Here is a 26582-nt window from a genome sequence, read left to right on the forward strand (position 1 = left end):
GGGGACCTGTCAGCCTTGCTCACATCCCTCCAAAGGGCTGAGGACAGTGGTTAGAGCAGCAGCTTTCCCAATGCATTAACACAGAGCTTTGCAGCTCTGCCGGCACCATGTCAGGATCCATCAGACAGCCCAGCCTTAACAGCTAATGGAATAACAGAGTGAAAAGAAGAAATAGCCAGAAACACTCTTAGCTAATACTGAGCACAGCTTATAGTTTTAGAGAAATGAGGCTACCTGACTTTGGGGTGTTGAGTGCAAGGGGAAGCATCTGGGCTGTAGTGGGTGGTCCGTAGTTGGACAGACAGAGCAGTTCGATCCCAAGCTGTCAAGCACTGAGTGAGGTTTAGGGGCACTGAAACAACAGGGATGGACTGGGAGCACCAGAGGGGCAGAGGATGGGAAGAGGGTTGTGCGGAAAGTGACAGTGCTATGGCTGTTTTAATTTGCTGCCACCTCTTCAAAATGTCACTGTCAGCTGAAGGGCTTGTGAATCAGAGAACAAACAGAAGATAGCTCAGGTTTTGTGCCCTCAGGGATTTTGGGTTTAAGATAGATTTTTTTTGATGTGTGCTGATCTAAGGTCAAAGTAACTCAGGATGAATGATTTCTATCACTTTTGCATCAGGATCAGCCTGTCATGCTCAGACAGACCCTGCAAATGGGTCAGAAAAAAATACTGAGAGCCAAAGGCTGGTGTTTAACTATTTATTCCATGGGTCAGTAAGTGGGAAGGAGGGTGATGCCCAGTCTCAGCAGGCCACCACTGGTAGAATGCCAGCTCAGCTAGAAGTAGTTGACGATCCTCCTGATGGACTGGACGCTTGCACTGCAGGCCTGCCACGCGTTGAAGCTGCTGAACTCACCCCGCTCCACCACGTACATACGGCCTCGGTAGTTGGGCTCCTCGTACAGCACCCACCTGAGCAGAAAGGGAGGATTACTTAGATCCCAACAACATGGATGTGTGCCTCGTGCCCGTGCTGTGTGACTGCCTTTACGGACTTCAGTACTGCAAACTACCAGGGCCCGATGGTGCCTGTGCAGTCCTGGTCTCATCGCACACAGAAATGCCCCTGGTGCCGTTAACTGCTGGTGCTTCCTCCCATTTCCAGCACAGCCTGGCAATTATCCACTGCCAGACTGAGTCTTGCCTTTAGAAGAATCACAGAATCTTAAGGGTTGGAAGGGACCTCAAAAGATTGGTTTGGATTACACCAGTGATGAAGCCGGGGACCAGGGCCTCCCTGCTTCATGTTGCTCTAGGAATGGGTCTCTCTGAGCTTTACCATGTGAAACAGGAACAATTTAATAGTATAAAAGTGCTATTAAAGTGCTAAAGAAGGATACAAGTCCCTTCAGCCCCTGAATAAACTTCTTTTGGAATGTATCAAGAAATCAGTAACTCTTGAAGGATGTTTTACCTCTTTGAACTGACTCATTAGCTGTGATGAGAACCATATTTAATCAGTTCTCTGCCAGTAACTCTCAGTGGCCTGTCTTTGATGCTTTCTAACAGAGAGCAGAACTCCTCTCGATTATCTTCCCTTTATCTCTACATCCAGGGTTAACTACAACTTACCCTTGGAATACAGTCAAATAGATACAACACAACGACCTTGGTGACTTTGGTATGCCTGACTTCTTCATCAGGCTTGGCTATGTCTTCATCTGTTGGCATTTGCTCTTTCTCCATTTGAAGGTCTTCAAGTCAGGAGCAATTCTAATGGTTTAATGATGCTTTTCTCTCTCTTTATCCCTTTAGCATGAACTGTGCCATAGTCTTAACATGGCCACAAATGTCACCTCTTTATTTAAATCTCCCCTGTTTTCTAAGATTTGCCATTGCTCCGATACGTTTACAGTCAGGCTTCCACCCCGTCATTACTGAACTGCTCATCTCTGACTCATTTTTTCTTTTCCCAATGTTTTTGAGGATTTTATAAGTATCTCTGCTGCTTGTCCCACCTATTGACTCAGTAATGACAGGAGAGCATAAATGCAATCTTCCATATAATTTGGTTTCTGGGGTCTGTCTCATGCTCTGAATTCAGCTGTGACATCTGTGTTGGGACCCACTGTATGTGGGATTTCCAGGATGAAACTCTTGTAAGTATTGATTGGGTCAAAGACTCCTGGGCCTCTGGGGTCAGCCAAGAGCTGGTGAACTCAGAGCACTCCGCCCCAGAGCCAAAAGCTGGAGGCCTAGGAAAAAAGTTGTTTATAAAACCAGCCACCCACAGGCATTATTTTTGTTAAGCAAGAGGTTAGGGTAGTTAGTCAAGCCAACCTACAGATTTCTTGATGTATTTGGATTGATTTTTGTTCTTCTGAGAGGATACCAGGTGAGACTGTGGTGGGTCCCTTCTCCCTGAGCACCATTATGAGCACTCCCCTGCCTGCTGCCCCTCTGCTGCCCCTGCTTGACAGCCCTTTCCTGCAGCATCACTGCAACATGTTCAGCCAAGACATTTTGATCCTAAGTGTTTCCTACAAATGAACGAGTTCATTCTTTGGCACTTTTTTTGCAGACAGTTGATATCCGAGCTGGACTTGCAAAGTCATCCTCAGACTTTTCCTTCAACATTGACCTCCCAGCCCATGAAGAAGTCTGCCTGCTGCTCATGTCAGTGTAATGCAGGTTGGAGCCATGTCCCCTCCCTCACAAACCCTCATGTGCCCTGTCAGAGAGCCTGCTCAGCTGTTCAGCTAAATGAAGCACAATTTATAAAATTATCCTACTCCTCAAATCCGCCCCAGCTTTGTTCAGAAGGAAGACATGGCTTGCTTCCTTTTTCCCTTTTTATCCCATCTCTTCACCTTATTTCCACTTCTCTGTATTTTTGGACGATCACAGGCCTCTTTCTCCATCAGCTCACCACCTCTCCCTCAAATATAGCTGAAAATGGCTGCCAATTCAATTTTCTGCACCTTCCAATCACTCCTTCCTGCTGAGAAGAGCCAACGCTATCGGAAATACCACATCGTGGTAGGACAGAGATGGTGACAGGTCCCTGCATCCCACTGGGACGTGGTGATCCTTCCAGCTCTGCTCCAGGGCATCTTTCAATAACTGGTGGAGCCCAGGGAACAGTACAGAGGGTACAGCAGCCATTATCTTTCCCAAGACCTCTGTTTCTCTTCAGACACACAGTTGATGTGTCTGCAGAGTCACAGGGGGCAAATGGGACTGGCCTTGGGGTAGATGGAAGCAGACTGCATGACTTGGTGCGGTGATAGGAACCCACCCAGCCTGTCCCTCTGCTTACAGAAAGGCTGCAAAACAAAAGTAATAAAAGGAATAGCAGAAAGATGGGTGTGAAATGTATTGGCAGTGCAAGGTGATGAGTGAAGACTTGTACAGCTTCCTTAGCTGTTCCTTTATTGCCTAAAATTTACGTTCTCTGAGACTGTCAGTGAGAGAGGAAATCAAGTCAGGCAGGAGACCAGAAAACAACCAAAAAAAGAGATGATGCTGTCCTCAAGCCCAGCATGGAAGAGCTGAGCCAGGCACATAGCACGCAGCCCTCAAACATCTCAGTGCTGTGTTTCATTAGCACATGAACTCGGAGGACACAGAAATAAAACTCACAGGGAGCCAGCACAAGCCCTATAAGCCAAAATTGGCTGTGCATACTGAAAAAACTATGAGGGAGCGTTGCAGCTTCAACCTGAACCAAGAGGATTGCTTTCAGGAGGGCCTGAGGTCACTCATTCTCTACATAGGACTTGAGCAGTGACGTGAACAGCTATCACCGCTGCCAAGAAATATGTGACATTTATTGGGCAGCAATATTTGGGTATCTGTTCTGGTTCATATTTCACAGTCTGACTGCTGAACACCTACCAAACGTTCATAAATGCTTCAGCAGGATAAATTAGTTGCTTTGGTTCCTTCAAGCAATGTCACTGTAGAAAAGCCCTTTTTGGCTTATTCTCTCTTGGACTGTAAAACAAATTCAGATTTTTGAAGTTATTTTTAAGCAACCCTCTGTGGAGGGGCTGAGGCACAAAGGAGGACAAGAAGTGCCTGTCTTCGTCAAAAACCAGATGATGCCGTATGTGACGCTGGAGCTGTGTCTGCCCGTGGGACGGGCAAAGCCGCGAGCCACACAGACTGCAACAGCCTCTGAGGAGGTGGGAACATCTCCCAGCTGCTCCAGAATAGCAACCTCATTTCCAGTATGGCTCTAACAGCTTTATCATCACGGCCATCCATTCTGGCTGCATGGGGTAGCGGTTGCCATCCCCAAAAGGGTAGTAGGAAAGATGCCGGCCACCCTCAGCCCCACCACACACAACACCAAAGGCATGTTGAAAGCAGGCCTAAGGCAGGGTTCCCCTAGGCTCCATACCCACCAAAATCTTGCTCTGCGATTTTCTCCCTTCATCCCCACAACACAACACAACAACCGTTGGATACACAAATATTTGTTTCCCCTTCAAAACACATTGATGATGTCATGTGCTGTGAAAGAGCTGCTGCCTGCACTTGTGGGGGTGGCTGTGCCTGCAGGGAGCAATGATGGATCAGCTGGAAACAGGGGGATGGAGAGAAGGGAGGAAATCGCAGAGTGAGATTTTGGTGGGTATGGAGCCTAGGGGAACCCTGCCTTAGGCCTGCTTTCAACATGCAGAGTAAGCCAGGCCTGCTTTCAGTCTGGGGATGTGCTGGAGACAGCCTGTGGCTGAAACTCCCCTGGCCCTGGTGACCCCATCTCCTCTGCTCCCCGAATGGCTGCGGATTGGTCTTGGGAGGGCTTTGCCAGGCTGAGTCTGGCACCAGTTGCACCTGGTCACTTGGGCCTCAATTGAAGGAGAAAAGTGGTGCCGTAGGGTCCCTCTCTGCTGCAGTACCTCCTCCTTCCCTCCCTCCCTTCCTCCCTCCTCCAGCAGCCCGGGGCTAGCAGGTCCCTCTGCACCATCTTGCCTTTTAATGGCCTTTACAGACCCTTCCACACACTTGCAACAACCGTCTTCCCAGGGGCTGAACATAACGCTGTAAAATTCAGCGAGTCTCCTCACCACGCTCTTCTCAGGGTTTTACTTGTTTCTCTCTTTTTTTATTGCTACTCAAAGCCTTTGAGAAGTCATATAATGTTAACATAAACAGTCCAGGCTCCCATGCGAAGGAAAGCAAGCTTTCTGACCCTTAGATATTTTGCAGGGGAGGGGGGAAATCAATCTGAAAAATTTAAGTGCTTGAAAGTTTCTGGGCAGCTTCCCAATTTCTCAAGCTCCAGGCTCCGCCACAGGGACACGTGTGGTAAATAATTGGCCCTAAAACTCTTTCCAGAGTACTCACAGGCTCTCTTGTGGCTTTATAGTGTTGGTACTCAAAATGCCTTTTGCTTCAAATGCTCAGAACTAACGGGATTCCCAGTGGGCTCCAGCCATTTCTTCCCATCTGGAGCTGGTAGCTCTGCCCCTTTGAATTAATGAACCACCATTGCCTGATCATAGGTCTGTTTTTTTGGGAGAGGAGACTTCTCAGCTGAGTCAGAAAGGGTCCTGCAGGACATTCGCTGTCAGGATGTCACGGGCTGGGGTGACCTTTATCCTGTTCTGAGAAAAAGATGCTGTGGGACAAGAAAGGTCTAACATCCCACACTGGGCAAAGGTTTGATGCACAATATCCAGCCCAGGACAGGCAGAGAAGAGCGTTTCTGCACTACCTCCTCCGCAGGGGCTTCCCTCTGCCCTGTGCTTCGCTCCAGCCACCCTCTGCCTGGTTCTGGGATGATTTTATGGCATTCCTCTGCTCCCAGCACACTTGCAGTGAAAACACAACTGTAGGACAGGGGGAAAACAGTCAGATAAGACCCATCTCACAAGAGGAAAAAAAATGCATAAGAAGGATGGACACTATGAAGAAAATGCAAATTGCCACTCAACAGCAAGAAAAAGGCAAAGCTGCTGCCCTGCTGAGGCTTTCAGGAGCATCTGCAGGGGCTGAGCATCAGTAATGCATCTCCAGGAGCACTGAGGGTAAGCAAGAGCCCTCCTGGTGTTTCTGTGCATCACCACCACAGCTGCCCCATCTTTCAGAGGCAGAATTGAATGTTAAGGTGAGATGCTGCTTCCTCCTTTTTGCTGTCCAACAAGGATGTTTCTGGTGTTGCAGCAGGCCTTGGTGAAGCCACTTGCAAAGCAAAAGCCCTGATCCGCATCACCCGGAGCCATCCATCTGCCCTCTTCCGAGGGGATTTTATAGAGTGTTTGAAAACGTGCCCAGAAATGTTAAAAAAAAAAAAAGATTATAAAACTGGGTTTAGGGTTTTTATTTCATTTATCTTAGAAAGGTGCCTCAGAGCTCTTGTAGCATATATTTATCATAGAATTGGTTTAGTTAGAGAAGACCTTTAAGATCATAGAGTCCAACCCCTCCCCTCACACTGCCAAGCCCACCCATTGCCCTCTGCACCTCAGCTACATGGCTTTGCAATAGCTCCAGGGATGGGGACTCCACCACCTCCCTAGGCAGCCTGGGACAGTGGCTGACAATCCTCTCAGGGAAAAAATGTTTCCTCATCTCCAATCTAAATCTCCTGTGGAGCAACTTGAGGCCATTTCTTCTTGTCCTATCACTTGTTAGTTGGGAGAAGAGACGGACCTCCACCTCACTACAACCTCCTGTCAGGTAGTTCAGCTAAGTCAGCCTGGCTTAGCTGTCACTCTCCAAAAATAATGCCCCTTGGAAGCAGCTCTCAATGGGCAGACACCAAAATTCACCATTAAACCATAGCCTCAACTTACATTTTTAGGCTTTTGCCTAAAGGGCTCTTCCATGAGGAGAGGAGGCTCTGCAGCTGCTGGGCTGCCTGCAGTGCAGGTGCAAAGGGTGTGGGACAGGGAGTGCCACAGCGGGTACTTACGCGCCGTCACCGTACACTTTGAGGGCGTTGATGCAGGTCTTGTCCCAGCCTTGTCCTTGCAGGAAGGAGCAATCTTCTGTCAGCTCGAGGCTGGGACCACTAAAATGCCTTCCCTCAAAGATTTCGATCCTGTAATTCTCACCGTGCTGGGGACAAAGGGATTTGAGTCAACCAAAAAAAAAAATCACAACAAATTATTTCACAGAATCAAGGAATTGGTTTGGCAAAGACCTCTAAGATCAACAAGTCCAACCCCTCCTCTCACACTGCCAAGCCCACCACTAACCCATGGCTCTCAGCACCCCAGCTACACGGCTTTGCAATAGCTCCAGGGATGGGGACTCCACCACCTCCCTGGGCAGCCTGGGACAGTATCTAACAGCCCTCTCAGGGAAAAAAGCTTCTCCTAATCTCCAGTCTAAACCTCCCTTGACACAACTTGAGCCCATTTCCACATGTCCTAGCATTCATAACTGGAGAGAAGAGATTGACCCCCACCTCCCTACAAATCTCTTTCAGGTAGGTGAAGAGGGTGATCCTGTGTCCCCTCAGCCTCCTTTTCTCCAGGCTGAAGACCCCTAGCTTCCCCAGACACTCCCCATCAGATTTGTGCTCCCTTCTCCAGCTCTGTTACCCATCTCTGGACATGCTCTAGCACCTCAGCATCCTTCTTATAGTGAGGCTCCCAACACTGAACACAGCACTCAAGGTGTGGCCTCACCAGTGCAGAGTACAAGGGGACAATCACCTCCTCGGTCCTGCTGGTCACACTATTTCTGATACAAGTCAGGATGCCATTGGCTTTCTCAGCCACTGCTGGCTCATGCTCAGCTGCTGTTGACCCAACATCCCCATGTCCTTTTCCTTCAGCCACACATCCCCAGATTTTATAAGACAGAAGACAGAAGGGTGCTTCAGAAAGGGAGTGTGAAAAGCAGCCCAACACCACCAGTGCCAGCATGCACAGACCACACACAAACACAAGCTACCTCCCAGCATCTAGTGCCAGCCAGAGAAGCAGCCAGAAAACCCTCATCTCTGCACCCGCCTGCACTTCCCTACAGCCACCAGCCACATGCGAACACATCACTTGTGGGATGTGTCACGCTCAGGCATAAGTACTCCTTCACTCATACACAGATGCCCCCACCATCCCTCAAACCCTCTGCCCCAAATGCAGCACCAGCCAAGAGCTCCAGCTCTCCATGCACTCACACAGTGAAAAAGGAGTTATATCCAGAATGTTAAAAGACATCTGACCATTTCTCTAAACCAATCTGCATTGCCTCCAGTTCTACACGTAGCTGCAGGTCTGGATGGGATCTGTTGTACATTGCAGTAACAAAAAGATGAAAAGAAAAAACCAAAAACCTCCCCAGCACCCCTGTTGCTGCTGGAGCCCTGGAGGGTGACATGACCAGTTCCTCCGAGATTTCTGCAGCCTGCAGTATAGACATTTGGGCAGAATGAGCCGAAAGGATGTTTTTAAGCCAAATTCAAAGAATGCCGACGTGCATTTTGTAACTAAAGAGCGTTGAATGCAGAAGAAGGCCAGACTGACATGCCAAACCCCACAGCAGGCAGCCCCGCAGCAGCACAGCCTAGAAGGTGCCGAGCAAATTTCCTCCAGGAATCTGCGCTGCAGAAAGGCCTTGAAACATCCGCTGGCATCTCACAGGGAAAATCGTGGGCCAGGGAGGGAGGAGCATGGCCTTGTGCCAGGCTACAGGGCCCAGGGCAGAGCATTCCTCCATGTGAAGGATGTTACAGATCTAAAACAAACTCATTGCTGTGCCAGAAAGAAGCTTCTTGGCCAGCGAGAAATCTCATTGGCTCCAAGTGTGTTCATCCCTTGTCCTGAAGGTCATGAGCGATAGGTGTTGAATACAAAGACCTAACCCAGGTTCATTTTTTTTTTGCTACTTTCTGATGTTCTCAATTAAACCTTCCTCTGAGCAGTGCTTTTAAAAGCTTCGTAAAGGGAGGATATAGAGAAAAACATAGGTTTAGCTTAGGATTACGGAGAAGTGTGTGGGTTGCAACAGCAGAGAATTCAGGTACAATTTGCTAGGAGCAGCCCACGGGTCCGATTCAGAGAGCCCTGAGGCTGCCCACACTCCCCCTCTGGGTGTTTGTGGAGATTGGGCTGCCACAGCTCAAATTTGCCTCAGGCAATAAACCTCCTTCTTAATTCTCCCATGAGTATTTCACAGCAACTCAAATTGAAAAGGAAAAGCATGTAATGTTGGCAGGACCTTGCTACCTCATCTGAAAGGCCAGGGGAAAATCTTGTCCCATTAAAGCTGCCATGTCTCTCACCGTGAGAGGAAGGCGATGTGTCCTCCTCCTGTCTGGAGGCACATGGCTCATGCAGGCCACTCCAAGAGGGGAACAAACCTCCCCTGGAAGACCTTCCTTCTCAAGGTTATGCATCATCTCTAAAAAGAGCTTGTTTTTGTTACACTTTTTCACGGGGCTCATGAAAAAGCAAGCGTCAGCATCACCCACTCACCATCCCAACGGGCCGGCAGGAGCCCAGGTGGTCGCTGCGGCCGTTCCAGCGATAGAAATCGGGGTACTCGCCGTGCTCCAGGACGTACTGCTGCCCTCGGAAGTTGGGGTGATCAAAGCAGACCCAGGCTCCACTCTGGACACTGATGGAGTTGACTCGGTTGAGGAAACCTCGGTCCTGGAAGCTGCTGCAGCTGCCGCAGACATCCAGCTTTCTGCCTGTGAAGCAGTTGCCTTCATAGAGAGTGATCTGGGGGAGGGAGAATAGGCCCTGCGGTGAGCAGGGGCACAGCCGGACCCCCACGTCGAGCAGATGTGAATCTCTTGCTTTAGGATGGTTTGGTGGGGTTTTTTTTAGCTGCTTTCCAGCCAGAGGAGCACGGCATCACTGGCATTTTTTCCTAGGAACCGTATTTGTTTGCCTGGGAACACAGCACATCCCACGTTTACGCTGCTTCGCGCTGCCTCACGTTCGCTCACACATATTTCCAGCAGGAATGTTTAAACAGGAAATTCGGCTCCTTCTGCTGCACCCTCCCCATCTTTTCTACCCCATTTGCTTCCAGTATCATCGCTCACATTGCACCCTCCAGAATGTTATCCTCCCCTACTCCTTCAACCCAGAGGACGCACAGGCTTGCCAGCCCCAGGCTAAAGGGAAGTGGCTGGATCATTACTTACTTTTCCTGAGTACTGAGACATTTTCTGCTGGTTGTTATCCAAGACCAGAAGCTGAAGCCAAACCAAAGCCCCACTGCACAGGAAGGCTGGACGCTGTGCTATATAGTGTCCAGCAGTGGGGGGAGACGAGGCCGGTGTTGAGAGGGCTCTAACAAAGCGGCGGGAACCGGGGGCTTTGTGCTGTCCTGCTTCGTAGGCAGAACTGCTGGTAACGGGGCTGCTGAGTCCGGGGTTTTGTTTTTGGGCAGATGATCTGACAAAAGATTTGCTTGGCAGGGCTTTGGTTGATTAGCAGTGCACACTGACTGCTCCTTTTTTAAGGACTTCTTTTTCACTTTTTCCCTCCTTTTTTTACACCCTCCCCTGCTTTCTCTTTTCCTCTTTTCCCCTCTTTTATTCCTCCTGTTTTATCCTCTTCTTTTAGGACAAACAAGAACAAGGAAACAGCATCTCTAAGCACGACACATCATTTCTCCTTGTTGGGTTCACTCTTTTTTACTGCTTTTTTCACAGCTTTTTGCCTAGTGCAGTGGCAGCCAAAAGCAAGCATCCTTGAAGCCTCCTCTCCAATAATACATTGCGCTCCATCCATCAAAACAATGGTTTCTTATTCAACCTTCAAACCTCTTTAAATAGCATCTCCAAAAGCCTCTCAAGCACAAAGGTTGGGCTCACAAACCCACTGACGTTATTCACAAGTGTTGTTTCTATGAGCTTTTGACCCCACTGACCATGAAGTATTGTTTCCCATTATGGCATCTCAAATGCCAGCCCAAGGAAAAGCTGCTTCATCGTCCCCTCTTTTGTGTTACAGGAGCATCCAAAGATTTTAATTGTGTTATTCTCAGGACAAATAGTAAGGGAAAGATCTATGGGAAGCCCATAGATCTCATGTTTATACATATGAGTCCAGCTAGGAAGCCTCTGGCTTGTAACAGAAATAATGTGGCCAGCAGGACCAAGAAAGTGATTGTCCCCCTGTACTCAGCACTGAAGAGATCACACCTCAAGTGTTAATTTTGGGCCCATCACTGCAAGAGGGTCATTGAGGTGCTGAAGCATGTCCAGAGATAAGCAATGAAGTCTTATGAGGAGTGGCTGAGGGACCTGGGGTCCCTGGAGGAGGCTGAGGGGACACACCTCTCCATCACCCCCAGGGCCCATCCCCTCCTCCCCACCGCCAGTGCTCTGCTCCCTAGACCGGCAGGCACATGCTTCAGACCTAAACCTTAACGACTCCTTGGCAGGCAGCTCCTGACTGCACGCGTGCCAGCAGCCTCGCCCGGCAGCCCCGCTCTGCTGCCTCAGATCACCGCCTCCTGGCCAGGTTAAAGGCTCTTGGGGAGGGAAGGCTGTCATTATTAAGTCTTAAACACTCACTGCCCCTTCAATTAAGGTGCAGAAGTTAGTAAGGGCGTGTGTGTGCACACGTAGGCTGAGCTGGAAGACGTCACATTGACCGGGACGCGCTAGAGGAGGAAAGTGGCATGTGTTCAGAGAAGAAACTGCCCTGACCTTGCAGAAACGCTGGTTACATTTACATCTTCTGATGGGAGGCAAGAAATAATTCTCATCTAACAAAAAAAATCAAACCCAAACCAACCTATCTAAACCCTCCTTGAAATGCTGGTGCTGTTTTCTAGGTGCTAAGCTATTAACTAGGTGGTGTGAGAAAAGTAACAGCATATGTAAAGTCCCACTTAGAAGAGATGTAGCCAGGGTAAGGGGCATTAGTGTCATCCCCAAACCTAGTCCTTCCTTGTGGCCTTGCAGTTAGTGTCCTGGGAGGGAAGGAGGAGACGTGTCCCTCTTTCGAGTCCTATCTGGGAGCAGCAGGGTGAGCAGGTGGCATCACTGTTGGCACTGAGACTCAACTCTTCCATCCATTGGGGTTGTAGGGGCCCACGTGCTCTTTGCATTAGCCATAAGCTGCCTGGTGCTTGGAGAGGAAGACTCACAGCACCCATGACAACGTGGCCTGAAAGTACCCAGTAAAGCAAATATTACCACAGGAGGAGGCTTTTAGGCAACCACCAAAGCCTGATTTCCTCTGCTGTCTTGTGATAGGATCTTCCTGTCTCTTCTTTAGTTAAATGTGCAGGAACTTGACGTACCTGAGACTTGTGCCTGGCTGGTGGGTTTGATTGGTGTCCAACAGGTTCAAAAGCTATTTTAGGAGAGATATAAAGAGAATGTTACAACTATTTTCTCATTAGAGAAAAAAACCTTAAAGATGTTAAATAACAAAGGAGTCATCTCTAGAAAATAAAAAAAGGAGAGCAATGTGGAAAAGAGAATATTCAAGAACAGCAAATCACAATTCCTGGACAAACTCTCTTAATTCCTTGCAAGGGATGAAAAGGCTGCCAATGGCTGAGGGGCCTGTGGCCACCAGCAGCCTTTCAGGCATGTGATGCTGGGGCAGACCTCGCCTCCTGCTCCTTCATTGCTGCAAGATCCAATCTGACCTCCAACAGCATAGCAAGCTTTCCTCCACTGATGCTGCTTAAAGGATGATGCACTGGAAACATGGAACTTACAAGTTTGTTTGGCTTTAACAGACAAAACCCAATGAGAGATGAGGCTTCATGTTTGCAGAGGCAGCTCCAGGCTGTGTTATCCCTTCCTGTCTTTGCTGACACGAGGCTGAGAAGTGGTTCAGAGGTGACTTCCTGAAAGTCCAGGCCAGAACCAGGGGAGTGACAGAATCAAACCATCTCAACCATACAAAATGTCTTATTCAGACTCCATTGTAACCCTGCAGTTCTATCCCAACAAAACCAGGGTGAGGACTCAATGCCACAGGATACGATTGGTGCCAACATCAGCCACGGGGATAGACCAGCCAAACTAGAAACCAGAACTCAACCATCCAGGACAAAACCTGGGTAAATGTGGTGGGCTCCTGGTCACCACTCTGCTCTCCTCCCTGCATCCCACCTACATACAGGGTCCGGGCACAGCTCTTGTCATCTTACAAAGTGATTTACCTGCAAAGGGGTTGTAAGGTTGCATCCACATGATTTCAGGCTTTGTGGTCTTCAAAACACAGCTGTGAGATGCCATCATCTTTCTCCATGAGGTGTTACATAGAAATTATGGGAGTGATTTTTCCACGTGGCTCAGCACACACTGCCCATTGCACAGGTCCAACCCAGCAATTTGCCTCAATAACCTGCAGCGTTGGGTGTTGCTGGCAGATGACCCGAGTTACAGCAGCAAGACGCCAAACTCACTCCTTCTCTGACACAGAGATTTCCAGGGAGCAGGGCCTGACTCCTGGAGGTGAACTTTGGGAGTGACCTCACTAATGCTAATAGGAATGTTTTTTAGTAGAGGCTGAGCAGGATTAGCATTCTGCTCAGAGGCACCTGCCACTGCAACCCCACATAAATAATAACTGAGTAACAGCCAAGGAGTTGCAGCATGTCTTCTGAAAGAGCCATGCTTCAGTTTCTGGAGGAACTTTTAGTATTTGTAAAACAGCATAAGACCCAGCACAGGAAATATCCTTGTCTCAAAACATCATCTTGCTTTAAAAAGCTCACAGATTTCTTCACACACCTCAGGCCCAGATATTTCCAGCTCATTAGATATGGAACAACCACGGGTCTAGCTCCTTCCTGTGGAAAATTTTTCATCTCGCTGATGAAAAGCGTGAGCACATCTTGTGGGACACTTGAGAGCAGCAACAGACCTCAGAGTGAGAAATCATCCTTATGGCTGAATGCAGTTTCTATTTTAAACCCATATTGCTAGCCCATCTCATGGCAGTTGCCAAAGCCCTAATTTCTGTTGGTGATTAACTCCTTCCCAGTGCCTGAGTACACCATGTGCTGCCTCCCAGAGATGCTGGGCAGGCTGGTCACACTAACTACAGAACACCTCTGCAAATCATTATAGCAGAGAAAGAATCTTTCCATCCACACTGTCAGAATACATCATCTGTTGCTACAAATGGGAAACAGGTGCCAGGTGATGGCCTTGGGTTCAATACATTGCGTTCACCATGGATGCAGCAAGATACAGTCTCTGCAATGTCTCTTCCAAAGGTGTCCATCCCATGCCCTGACCCATCACCAACAAACACCTCATGTAATCTCACGTGGAACAGAGACTCCAAAAATCTTCTACTTGCCTGAGCAAACCCTGTCACAGAATGACAGTTCAGATCTGGCAAGGTCCCTACTAGGAAAAACAACTCCTCAGCTTGGGACTTGCTGTCAGGTTTAGACAAATAGTTATTAGCAGCAATACAGAGATGGATATTGGGAAAAAAATCTGCAAAAGCTTGTTTTCAGTAATATTCTGCCTAGGATGAGAATTAGTGCAGCTCATCACACATCTCAGTAAGCATCTGACCGAGACGGGATTTGGAGTTAATTTTGGAAAACATCAGAAAGCCCAGGGTTTTGGGTGAAATTCTTTCAGATTTTGTCTAATTTAAAAAGGAAAGGTGCCATCTGGGAAAGAGGACACCTATGAAAGAGCTGGATGTTGAGGACACCCATCACCCAGACGTAGCTTAACCGTGTTTCTGCCATGCCCATAACAAGTCAAAGGCATCTGTGCAGAGGTTCACTCTCTCCCTCCTCAGCTGTCAAAGGGGAGATATTTTGACCTTATTCAGATGGGGCTGGGAAGACAAGTCTGTATTAAGGAAATAACTGAAGATAAGCACTACTGATTACCTAAGGGCTAATGAGGGTCTGTTGGTTTCTTCTTCCAAGAGCCACACAGTAGCGCCGAGATGAGCTCAGCGTGCTGTGGTGCTTCAGCATCACCTGCCCTGGTCTCGTAGTGCACAGCACAGCATCTGCACAGAGCACCAGCACCAGTTCTGTAGCAACTGAGGTGTTTTAGCTCTGGCTGGGTGCCAGATGTCCATCAAGTCTATCACTTCCCCTCCTGAACTGGACAGGGGAGAGAAATACAACAAAGGGTTCACAAATCAAGATAAGAACAGGGCAATTAGCAATTACCATCACGGGCAAAACAGACTCAACTTGGGAAGAAAAGGTTTATTAACAAATAATTAAAGTAGGGAAAAAAGAAATAAAAACCTGAACCTTAAAACACCTCCCCCAACTCTTCCTTCTTCCTGAGACTCTCCTGCCTCTCTACCACAGCAGCACAGGCCATGAGGGTTATAGTCAGTTCATTACAGATAAGACTTTGCTGCTGCTTCGTCTCAGGGGGAGGCCTCCTCACAGTGCTACAGTGTGGGGTCCTTCCCATGGGAGACAGTCCCTCACAAACTTCTCCAGTGAGTCCTTCCCATGGGCTGCACGAACTGCCCCCACATGGGTCTCACTCATAAAGGAAACATTCTTCAGTAGCAGACCGCTCCAGCCTAGGTTCCCCATGGGATCACAAGTCCTGACAGCAAACCTGCTGTGGTGTGGGCTCCTCTCTCCACAGGGTCCCAGGTCCTGCCAGAAGCCTGCTCCAATGTGGGCTTCCCACAGAGTCACAGCCTCCTTCACGCATCCACTGGCTCTGGCGTGGGGTCCTCCATGCGCTGTGAGTGCATCTCTGCTCCCCAGTGGCCTCCATGGACTACAGGGGCACAGCTGCCTCACCATGGGCTGCCCTACAGGTCACAGGGGAATCTTCCAGTGTCTGAGCACCTCCTCCCCTGACTTTGGTGTCTAGAGAGATGTTGTTCTCACTTCCTTCTGCTGCTGCTGCAGTTTAGCAACTGCATGACAACTTCTCCCCCTTCTCAGGTCCATTAGTCACAGAGGTGTTGTCTCAATCACTAATTGGCCAGGCCTTGGTCAGCTGCAAGTCCATCTTAGAACTGACTGGCACTGGCTTTGTCAGATACAGGGGAAGCTTTTGGCAGCTCCTTCTTTGAAGCCACTCCTGTAGCCTGCTACTACCAAAACCTGGCCACACAAAGCCACTACAGCGGCAAAGGTGTCAGACTGCACACTTCTTTTCAAGAAGATGAAAACACACACTGTGCCACAGGCTAACCTTCTTGTTTTGGGATGCTGCCCATTTTGCACTTCAATGCAAGCTGCTGCAAGCTGGGATGGATCAACTGGATGTTTTAAGTTCATCCATACTAGAAACAACAAAAACTGTCCTTGGTCACTTCCAGGGTAAACTTTCAGATGTAGAAACTTCTCTGTTCAAAGATATCAGAAAATGGAGAGCCTGAAGTCTTCATCACTGCCTCCAGTGCTGCAAGAACTTCCTTAGCAAAGCCTAGTTTCAGCCCACAGTCCTCTGCCCTCAGTTGAGGAACAACATCAGGCTGCCTGGTTCAGACACAACAATACAGGTACTGCAGGCACAAGGGAGCAGTAAAACATATTTTTCAGCTTTTCTTCTTCTCTAGTGTGCACTCACTCATCAACCTTTTATAGAACCCAGGAAGAAGTGTTAGGCAGAACTCCACAGACCCAAAGCAAACTACATCCAAGCCCTCCCCATCATGGAGTTCATTGAGCAGCGATTAACTTTGCTATGCATAAAAAGAAGAACAGGATAAAGAAGGTTCATGTATCCTCCAGTCCACCCTCAACTCACTGAGCTCCACCTGCCCCACCACTCAAGATACTAAGAGGTTTTTCAGTATTCATGCAGCAAAGCAAGAAGCTGCACAGGAGCACAAGTGAAGCAGAAGCCATTACCAGAACAGCACATTTTAAATCCACCATGTTAACGGACATTTAACTTGACTTACAGTAGTTACATTTTACTAATTTCCTCAACAGGGTCTTTGCACTTTCACCTTTGCCAATGTTCATCGCTTAAGAATAAGGCTGGGCTCTAGTAAGTGTGTATTTTTCTTTAATAGCCAGGGCCAGAGAACTTATTTCCTTCGTGGCTTACCTTTCAATCTGTGCACCATTTACCACAATCCTCCAGAAGCCCCTGAAGGATCAGGGCAGCTGCCAGACAAGGCTCTATAAATGCATCAACTCCAGGCAAGTGGCAGTTTGCTAGATAGTGACTTCCTGCTTCTCTACATAAAGGGCTTCTAAGATTTCCCATCACTCCTGTTTAGGGCTCTCTAACCTGTGTCAGCTCTTAAGTCAGTACAAGGAAGCTTGAAACTGCCCCAGGCTCTGCTAGTCTCCAGTTGCTGCGAGGTACCAATCCTAAGGAGCCAACTGAAACAAGATCAAGTAATTCATTGATCCCACCTGCAGGACTATTGTACATGGCTGCTTTTTACATCTTATCAGCAAGAAAGGCTTGGACAAGTAGAATAATTTACAGTTCTTGCTATATGAGGCATCAAGAGGAAAAAGGAAACAAAAGATGCTGATGAACTCGATTCTTCTGCTGTTACAGAAAATGCAAGTGGAGTACATGTACATGAAAAGCCTCAGAAGTATCCACTGCAAATCCTGAGAACCTACACCTGCCCTTAAGCCGTCCTGAAAAGCCTCATCCCTGGAAGGTGGGATCTTGACTATCCCAGGCCTATGAAGTTGCACACTTCCTCACCCATCTCCTTTAAAGCCTTAGCAGGTGGCAAACCTCAAGCACCAATGCAGCAGCTATTTCAGGCTTCAGATTGATCCCTAATACACACAGACTCTTTTACAAAACAAATGAGTAAAATGTGGTCACTGAGGTTTCTGGTATTCCAGAACTTCCACCATGTGATGCAGAGCACATGACATTGTGTCCGTGACTCAACGCCAGACTCTGGTCATGCTGCAACTCATCTATCACCTCATGATTAGGCAATAAAGGACACAGATGCATACTGTTCCCGTGTTCCACAGATCATTTTCCGAATCCTCAGCAACTTCATTATCAGCCAAACTACCTTTGTTCCAGTGTTGCATCTTCTTGCGAAGGAAATGTATCACACAGCCCCACATCAGTCTGGTCCTTAAAACAAAGCATGTGGTGGTTTCCCTGGATTAGCACTCTGAGCTCATCCCTTCAGCAATCTGTAATGTCTGACAATCATCCAGCTACAGAAGCTGCACCTGGCACAGGGTATGAAAATGCAGATAACAGAAATGAGTTCTCAGAAGCCTTGGGAAATACCCTAAATGGAAGGAAAAAAAAATGCAGCAACTTTTTTTTTTTTTCCAGGAAGACAGTTAATCTCACAGTGACCAAAGCAAACATTTTTCTACAGACACTGTTAATCGAGGAGTTTAGATCACTTTCTAAATCTCTTTGTGTGCAAGAACTGAAGAAAAGGAGACATGCTGAAGTTGTATCTCTTTACAGTAGAGGCTGAAATGCAAAAGTTAAGCCTGGTTGCAAAAACATGCCACATTTCCCTTCCATTTTATTCCTGCTGGAAATTAAATTTTCAGACAGACACAAAAAATGCAAGAGAAATCCTTCATTTAATTAGCTGTTCCCCACATCAGCCTCATTGGTTTTTGTTATGTTTTGGGTTCTGTTTTTAAATACAAAGTAGGTCAACCGCACATTTAAAAAAAACCATATAGTTGAAGTAGTTTGTTTCTAGACTTAAGAGATTAAGGCTTGTTAAGTCTCCAGACCTAAAACAAAGCAAAAACTTGCAGCTGGTTAGGGTAAGTTGCCCAAAGCTGCACTGACATTGGGAACAGCCCCATTGCCAGGAGAGCATTCACCAGTAAAATCCAGATGCAAAGGTACAGAAATGCTCAGATGTGCAATTTATTTTAAATGACATTTTTGTTTTTAGCAAGTCATAATGGCTTGTGACCTGGATAAATCCTCTCCATCCTCACAGCGTTCCTAGTTCCAAGTTCACGTGAAGTCTGTAGTGCAGGTGTGTCCTGTGGGCTTCCTTGGGACAGACCTGCACATCCTGTACTCGACGACTCTTACCACTGAAAAAAAACCCATGTAAGGTTGTCTGACTGACAAAGCCTTCCTTTCCAAATCGTGGTTATCACTTGTCTCTCCTGCTTGTGAATGGCACATAGCACTGCTCAGCTACCGGGCCAGCCTCAAATTCTAGTGGTAAAAAACGGTTGGGATCACTCACAAACAAATTCCCTAAGCAACAGTCAATCCACTGGCTCCCAGGATCTCATGCCTCCTCTTAAGGTCAGCAGGTGAACATTTTTCACCAAGACAAGTTGATATGGAATAATCAACAAAAAGTTATCAACAGAATGTTTAAGGTTTGCAGCTATTTTATTTACAAGTATACATTGAACACAAAGAAACACTGATATCCAAGCCTAGTTAATAGTAGTGTAACAATATGCATCATTTTGATGATTATTCTAACCAACAAACTACACTGAAAAATTAATGCCAGTAAAATTCTTGGTCATAATATTAAGAAATACAATATATAAATTGAAAATATGATTGCTTAAAATTTGAAAATGGAAGTGAAGCCATTTGCACAGGAGTCAGAGTTTAACATAATCTGAAGGGAAAGGCTCCAAACCAACTGTTTATCTTTCAGGTTAACAGAAGAAAAAATAAAATAAAAAAAAAAGAAGCATAGTTTATCCTTAAAGATAATGGGCAGTTTTGCTTCTTCAGGTAGAATGTACTCCCAGTATTCTCAGATTTTGCAGTGGAATTACATTACTGAGCATGAAGACTTCCCTTGTGAAGCTGCCCCATCGATTTTTTCTGCCTCCAAAATTATCCTCTTAAAAACATCAACGGCAGTCTGCAAAGAAAGAGCTCAACGTTAGTAGGCAAGGAGAAACTGCCCGCGACTGAAAGAGGAATGAAACCAAAAAGTGTTACCAGTTTTAGCAGCTACACCTGCAGACACTGCACATCCACTTATTCCAAAGTCAAGGAGAAAAAATATAGGTCATACATTTCAGTTTTGAACCCAACCTTTGGAAGAAAAGTGTCAACTCCTATTCCTCAGCAACCCTCAACTATTTTGTCTGTTGCTGCAGGGAGGGCAGGTATAAACCAAGCCACACTCACAAGAGAGCTTTGTTTTAAAATAGCATGGTTGCACTGAATAATTGACAGCATTGAAGATTTTGATGATGTGCTGCTCCGGACAATACATAATTTCCTCTAAGCAATCATTAAGATTCCAAGTAATTACAGAAGGCAGCAGGTTTTTCATCTCTAAATTCTGTTTGCACACTTAGTGTCCAGGTTACTTGGACATTCTTGATATTCTCATCTTACCTCAAGGTAAGACCAGAATTAGACACAGTGAAAGAACATGGGGGGAAAGCACAAGCCAAACTAGCCACTGTCCAATGTTAAAATGATATCCTTTGATAAAGCACTCTGAGTAAAAGGGGAATTTCTATTTTAACAAGCTTGAACTACAGGATAGCCATCACTAACATGGTCAGGCCCACAAATACCCTCTATGACTGTATGGAACACAGAGGGTTCCACACAGTTCCTCTGGACTACTGGAGTGATTCAGAAACTTTTATGGAATAACTCAGTTAAGTGTAGCTAGGTTTTTCATAGAGTTTTGTTTGTTTTTAAGGACATTGAAAGATTGGGAGAGTAAAGTGTCTGGGACAACTCACAAATGCTACTTCAGTAAATAACTTAGGCTGTTAATCTGGTATTTTCAGGATTCACTCAGCTTTTAAGGGTTTCAAAATTGTTCAGTAGCCTCCATCAGAATACACAGAAACTACTTCTAGGTAATCTCAGATGCTGCATGTTATAATCTAAGAAGAACAAGTGTACACTACAGTCAAGGACAATTCTCAAGTGCTCCTCTTCTCTGTGCTATTTCCAAGCTTTACATTCACTGTATGATTAGTACTCCAAGCATGTGAACCTTCAACATGGAAATGGTCTCCCGATCACCTCAGACATGTCATTTTTAGTTTATCTAACCTCCAGCCATCCGTTGCATGAATTCCAAACATCCATTCCTTAAGCAGGAAAGTATATTTATTAGATAAAAAGCAGCTACACTATGCAAGAGGACAAAAAGAGGGTTTTGTTGGCTTTAATCAGCATGTTGAAGAGCACCTTGTGATTTATGACTCTGTTCTGACCTGACAGATATTTTCCTGTCTACGCAAGGTATAGTTCTTAGCTGGATCACTTCCAAGTTAATCCCATTGACTGAAGCAGCCTCACAATAATCTTACAGCAATCTTAATAAGAACAGACTCGTTTTTAAAGTTTCCTGTATTTATATCATTTGTGCACAGTGCTATCTCTGGAACTATTTGAAAAGCTTAATTAGCTGGAAAGTACAAGTACTCCTCTGTATAATGGAGTTGCCCTGCAATCCCAATGGAACCTGGCAAAGCACCTCATTAGCCCAGGAATGATAAAACACAGTTCCTGGTCACATGGTTCTTGGGAGAACCACGGTCAGGACTGCAGTTGCCATCAAACTGGTTCCAGTAATGAAAAGATTCCCTTAATGAAAACTTGGGGATCTACTGATCTACAACTACCCTACACCAACATCTCCTTATTTAAAAACTGAGTTTTTCAGTGGTTCCATTTGAACGCACAACTTCTTCATAGCCCTGCTTCAAAGCACCCATTAAAAAACCTCCACAACTTATTCTGTCAACCGAGAAGCTGCACATTCTCTTGTCAAAGCCGTGCTGTTTGAAACACTAAGATGTGGGAGTTCACAGGGTTTGTTAATTCATTTCACAGAACATATGTATTCACTAAGAGGTTTAATCACTGTCCTACAGCTAACGCTTAGGAATTTGGAATTCAGCCCAAGTATGCTGAAGAATTTTAGAACGAGCTTTTAAACAAGGCAGGAAGTTGTGTTTTGTGACAGGGAATAAAGAATTCAGCCAGACTTCTTAAGCATCTGTCTCCATATGGCCAATTACAGAATGTGGGTCACACCTAGCCTACAGAAAGCCATCTGTCTTTCTTCTACCTTTCTCCCCCGAGGAAACAAGATAGATGTCAGAGTGGGCAACGTGCTGCCTGGAGAGCTCAGCATCCTGCGAGAGACACCAGAGGCTCAACAGCTGCTGCAGACGTGGCCTTGATGTGAGCAGGAGGGACAGCTTAGGAGGTGACAACACCAAAACACAGTCAACAGCTGCCAGAGTCGTGCTTTGGTACCCTGTGTTCTTCAACTATACATCTGTCTTATTATTTCAAAGAGGAAACTCAACTGGTTACTCCACTATCTTGGCACAGAACTGGGCAAAGAAACTTGAACAACACATAAGGAAGAGGTTTCTCACCTCCCTCACCTATTGCCAGTGCAAATGCACTCTCCCATGTAAACGTCAGACACCTGGAGATGGGGTGAGATCCCAAACCACTGAAGCATTTACTGAGCATTGCATCTTCTGAGCTTGAAGACAAAGTTGCTTTTGAAAAAGGAGCAATGCCCAAGCTTTAAGAGAGCTACATTTTGGCAAGAAATAGATCTTTTGCTACTTTCTTGCCCACTCTAATATAATGTTTTTTTTCAAACTACATAAACACAATTTGGCTGCTCATTACTCCTTCAGTTCTTCCAGTAAAAGCTGGTTCCCGTTTTTACAGAATCAGAATCTTAACTGTTGGAAGGAACCTTGAAAGATCATCCAGTCCAACCCCCCTGCCAGAGTAGGACCACTTAGAGTAGGTCACACAGGAACTCATCCAGGTGGGTTTGAATGTCCCCAGAGAAGGAGACTCCACAAGGGCAGCCTGTTCCAGTGCTCTCTCATCCTCACAGAGAAGAAGTTTTCCCTTAAGTTTCTTTGGAAATTCTTATGTTCCAGCTTGTATCTGTTGCTGCTTTTCTTACCCATGTACATCATTGATAACAGCCTGGCTCCATCCTCCTGACACTCATTCTTTATGTATTTGTAAACATTTATGAGGTCACCCTTCATTTTCCTCCAATCTCAACAGCCCCAGCTCCCTCAGCTTTTCATCATAAGGGAGATCCTCCATTCCATCATCTTTGTGGCACTCAAGCATCTTCAAGCCCAGTTTCAACTGGGTTTAAGACCAAACTAGATTCTGGTTGTATTTCAGCCACCACTTTATTGTGCTGGGTTTGCTATAGCTTAGGTGAAACAAAGCTGAGACTTCCATATGCCAGGCTTGAAGCTCCTGAAGTTTCCCAAAGCAGTTCAACATATCTGGTAATAATTAAGAAGGCTTTTCCACCAGGTCTCAGAATTCTCTTCTCAAAGTCCAGGGATTTCCCTAGATAACTAATGTGTTGCTGGTAACAGGCTCCTTCAGAAGTTCTACGAGGTCACCCTTGTCTGGAGGAGCTCATACAGAGACTCAAATAAATCTGACTTTGAGAACTCTTGCCAGCCACTACTGTTTATCGTCACTGCAGCTTTGATCTTTGCCTCTCTGGTTTACCATCCATTCAAAGTCATATCATTGCTGAAATGTGATTTCTTTAGATAATTCCTAGCAGAATAGGTCAAGTTTGCCAAAGCTAATCTACAGGGCTACTTCAATTGCCCAATGCTCCTATGATTCTCACAGATGCTCCAAAAAGCAGGCTTTTTTTGGCCAGAGCAGGAAGGGAGAAAAGTCAGTGCTCTTCCACACCCCTATAGGGTGAAAAGAGCCCTTGTTATCATAACCTGTAACAGGGAATTTCTTCTGATTTCAACAGTTCCTTGAAAACAGAGCTTTTAGTACAGACCAGACAGCTGATCCAGTGTGGACTAACCCCTGTAACCAACATAACCTGTTCTTCCTTTCTGCTGCAAAGAACATCATGTACCAAACCAATGTCAGACCTGCATACTAGAAGTTGCCACTCTTTTGCTCCACATTCACAAACTACAGATGGCTAGGTTTCAGAGAGAAGGATTAACAGACTTCCCCCTCCAGTGAGGAAGGTTTGAGTTCTCTGCTGAAGTTCTTGAGCTCTAAATTACCAAACCAGCCCAACTCATCCCTTTAAGCATCAAATTAGCTTTCTGTAAAGCAAACAGAATCTGAAGCAGTTTTGGAAGGAGATTAGACTTAATCTTGATAGACAAGTTACATTTGTTGTACCAAGCCATTACAGGTGATGATTTGGATGAACCTCCAAGTGCAAAGTGCTGACATTATTTTCCCAGTAATGTTGACTTAAACGAGGACAACATTCAGTACCAGGAGAATGACACCAAACACTGTTACTATGTTCAAAATAAATCCTTTTCCCCCCTAAACCAGAGACAGTTTCAGATGAAGAGAAGATATCCTGCCATGATATACAGACCTCTATCAGCTGTTTTGATCCAGTCAAATTAGGACCTAGAGGAAAAAAGCACAAGTGCTCCTGGTCCAACTCACAGGAAGGGATGCTACAATGCCTACTGTCTCCTGTTCCCCTTAGCACCTAACAGCTCTAGACTCCACACTTTGCTCTCACCTCTTCAGAGGTGAGCATTCCTCCACAACTGTTAGCAAGACTATTAAAGCAGTTGCCATAGTTTGGGGCTCCTTTGCAGTTTCATCTGTACATCCCAGGCCTCCAAAGGAAGCACGCCAGAGATCTGAGGGATGGTCACATGCTGTGGGCATTCATCTCAGAAGTGACATATGATCTCCCGAACTTCTGAAGCCAGACAAATTTACCAAGTGTATTATGTAAGAGGCAAGAAGAGGGATTGCCTTCTAGCACCTGTTTCTGACAACCTGCCTCTAAATCCAGAGGGACAGACTTAACGGTGACCTGCAATCACTATTCTGAAGGATTCTGCTGAAAGGAAGACCCGGTAAGAACACCTTTGACAGCAAAAACGAAGACAGTTGATTTTTTGTGGGATTTGTACAAGACTGTATGGAATGCTGAATATCTGACATACAATTGCCATTCTGATTTCCCTGAAGGCTACAAAGTTTGCTCTATACATTTCAGCTGGCAGCACAACTTAATACAGACAGTCTGAGACTAAGGAATGGACACAAATACAGGGCATTCAAGGGGACTTTGTTAGTGCAGCAATTTAATATGCAAGACATGGCAACCATCATACAAAGCTTGTAGCTTTTTTGCATAAGTCTACACAGCATTTTCTTGAACCAAGCACAATACAAACCTCACAAAAAGTTATCAGTAAGATATTCTCTTAGATAAAAATTGCTACTCTGTAACACATTCTGAATGTATGCCAAAAGAAAAAGACAACAAGCAATAGCTTTGCCTTATCCAGAAGTACTAAGTTGCTTAAAATGAAGTGGGGGAGGAAGTCAGATTCTTTTAACTGATTTAATCTTTACACTCTCAATTTAGTTTCCTTGGGTTTGCATTTGAAGCTCTCTGGCAGTACAGAGAAGATATTGAGAAATGTCATGCTTTCATTATGCCCACTTTTGACCAAGCAATGCAAGTCAGCCAGAAACACAAGTACTGACAAACTAACTCCAAGTGTTCTACATCTGGAGAAAAAAAATATCCAAGAGTTTCTTCAAGGAAAATCCAACTTTTCTCAACAGACACCAGAAAAATGCTATTTGTTTTGCTTTTAGGGATTGGCAGGAAGGAAAGAAAGGCTATTTAAACGTGTCCTGTCCTAGCTGTAGGATTGCCCTTTTGATTGTGCTGATGTTAGCAAGGGGGCCAAGGATGTGCTATGCCAGGTTAAATATGAGACAATGTAAGCATTTCTTTTGTGTAAGGACTCATTTGTTTAAAACTAGTCTGACAATGTCCTTTTAACCTTATCATGTATCTTTGTTTTCAAAAAGCAAAAGCTTTGACCCTGTTGAGATCTACAGGGGAACAAAATGGAAAGGGAAAAAAAAAAAGAAAGAGGAAAACACAACAACCAACCTCCTCCCCTCCACAGCAGTCATCCATTACTCCAAGCCCAAAATAGGGGGCTCTTAGATACATGACGTGTCAAACCAATGACAAAGTAGTATTAACAGCAACAGGAGCAAGTTCAAATATCAGAATTTATTTAGGAGATGTTTTCAATGAAGTTAGATCAGCCAAGAATAACATGTTATTTAACACGTAATTAAACACTTTATTTGTGCGACAGAAAACCAACAAGTGTAAATGCGTGCAGGTTACACTGCATCAGGTTGTGCAAATTCATGACAGCTCTATCACAGTAGTGTCCAACAGCCTCTACTGTATTCTAACATTTTTCTGTTTGCTTCTTCCTCTCACAGCCATGGACCCACAAAATGATTATTCCTCACATTAGAGAGACCAAGCCTTGCCTAGCACCTTAAGATGTGAAGTTCATCCCTTTACACCAACTCCTCTACAACCACAATGACCTCCTAATGAAGGAAACTGGAGCAGATCACAGGCCCTGTTACACCCATTGCACTGGATTTCAGTTTTAGTTTGTCACTCGGTGAAGCTTAACTTTCAGTTCTTCACTTCCTCCTCCCATTTACAGTTGCACTGAAAAATTGTATAACAAACCTGAATGCAGACAGCCATTTTGTTTCTAGTCATCGACATAAAGTATCTGTAGAGCACATAGTAAAGGAAGCTAGAATATTTCCAAGTGAAACTATGAGTCATTCCATTCCATTGCTGTTTGAATAAAGTGAAACCAAAATCTGTTACCTGATTTTCTTTAGCAGAAGATTCCAAGAAAGCTGCATTCCAGGATTCTGCTAAAGCTTTCCCTTCTTCATAGCTGATCACCCTGACCAGAGGGGAAAAAAACA

At 45.8% G+C, this 26582-nt stretch overlaps 2 protein-coding genes across 8 annotated transcripts in view; both read right to left on the reverse strand.

Annotated features, from left to right (window-relative positions):
• Window positions 1–691: 691 nt before the first annotated feature.
• On the reverse strand, window positions 692–19063 carry CRYGN (crystallin gamma N). 6 transcript variants are annotated; one of them, XR_009818807.1, is made up of 7 exons: window positions 13055–13438; window positions 12179–12231; window positions 9385–9633; window positions 6873–7018; window positions 5673–5787; window positions 1966–2202; window positions 831–919 (listed from the first exon to the last, which is right to left on the reverse strand). XR_009818807.1 is itself a non-coding variant. In XM_061997057.1 (7 exons), exons 2-7 carry the CDS (start codon window positions 17912–17914, stop codon window positions 5497–5499), a joined length of 684 nt encoding a protein of 227 aa, XP_061853041.1. In that variant the 5' UTR covers window positions 17915–18025; window positions 18745–19063; the 3' UTR covers window positions 4631–5496. The 6 variants fall into 6 exon arrangements, 5 of the variants coding, with proteins under 5 accessions (XP_061853040.1, XP_061853043.1, XP_061853042.1 ...); XM_061997057.1 differs by lacking the exons at window positions 831–919; window positions 1966–2202; window positions 13055–13438 and adding exons at window positions 4631–5562; window positions 17860–18025; window positions 18745–19063; XM_061997056.1 differs by lacking the exon at window positions 1966–2202 and having other exon boundaries at window positions 692–919; window positions 13055–13434.
• A 99-nt stretch (window positions 19064–19162) lies between these two features.
• The window catches only part of RHEB (Ras homolog, mTORC1 binding), a 42074-nt gene continuing 34654 nt past the window's right edge, over window positions 19163–26582 (reverse strand). The window contains exons 7-8 of one of the 2 annotated variants that reach the window (XM_061997060.1): window positions 26479–26560; window positions 19163–19674 (exon numbers count right to left, since the gene is read on the reverse strand). In XM_061997060.1, coding sequence (XP_061853044.1) covers window positions 19582–19674; window positions 26479–26560 — 175 coding nt within the window. In that variant the 3' untranslated portion in view covers window positions 19163–19581. Of the gene's footprint in view, window positions 19675–25897; window positions 26378–26478; window positions 26561–26582 lie in introns of those variants that run through there. The other variant, XM_061997061.1, reaches the window with a different exon arrangement.

The sequence above is a fragment of the Colius striatus genome, chromosome 5 (genome assembly GCF_028858725.1).
Source record: "Colius striatus isolate bColStr4 chromosome 5, bColStr4.1.hap1, whole genome shotgun sequence".
Lineage (NCBI taxonomy): Eukaryota > Metazoa > Chordata > Aves > Coliiformes > Coliidae > Colius > Colius striatus.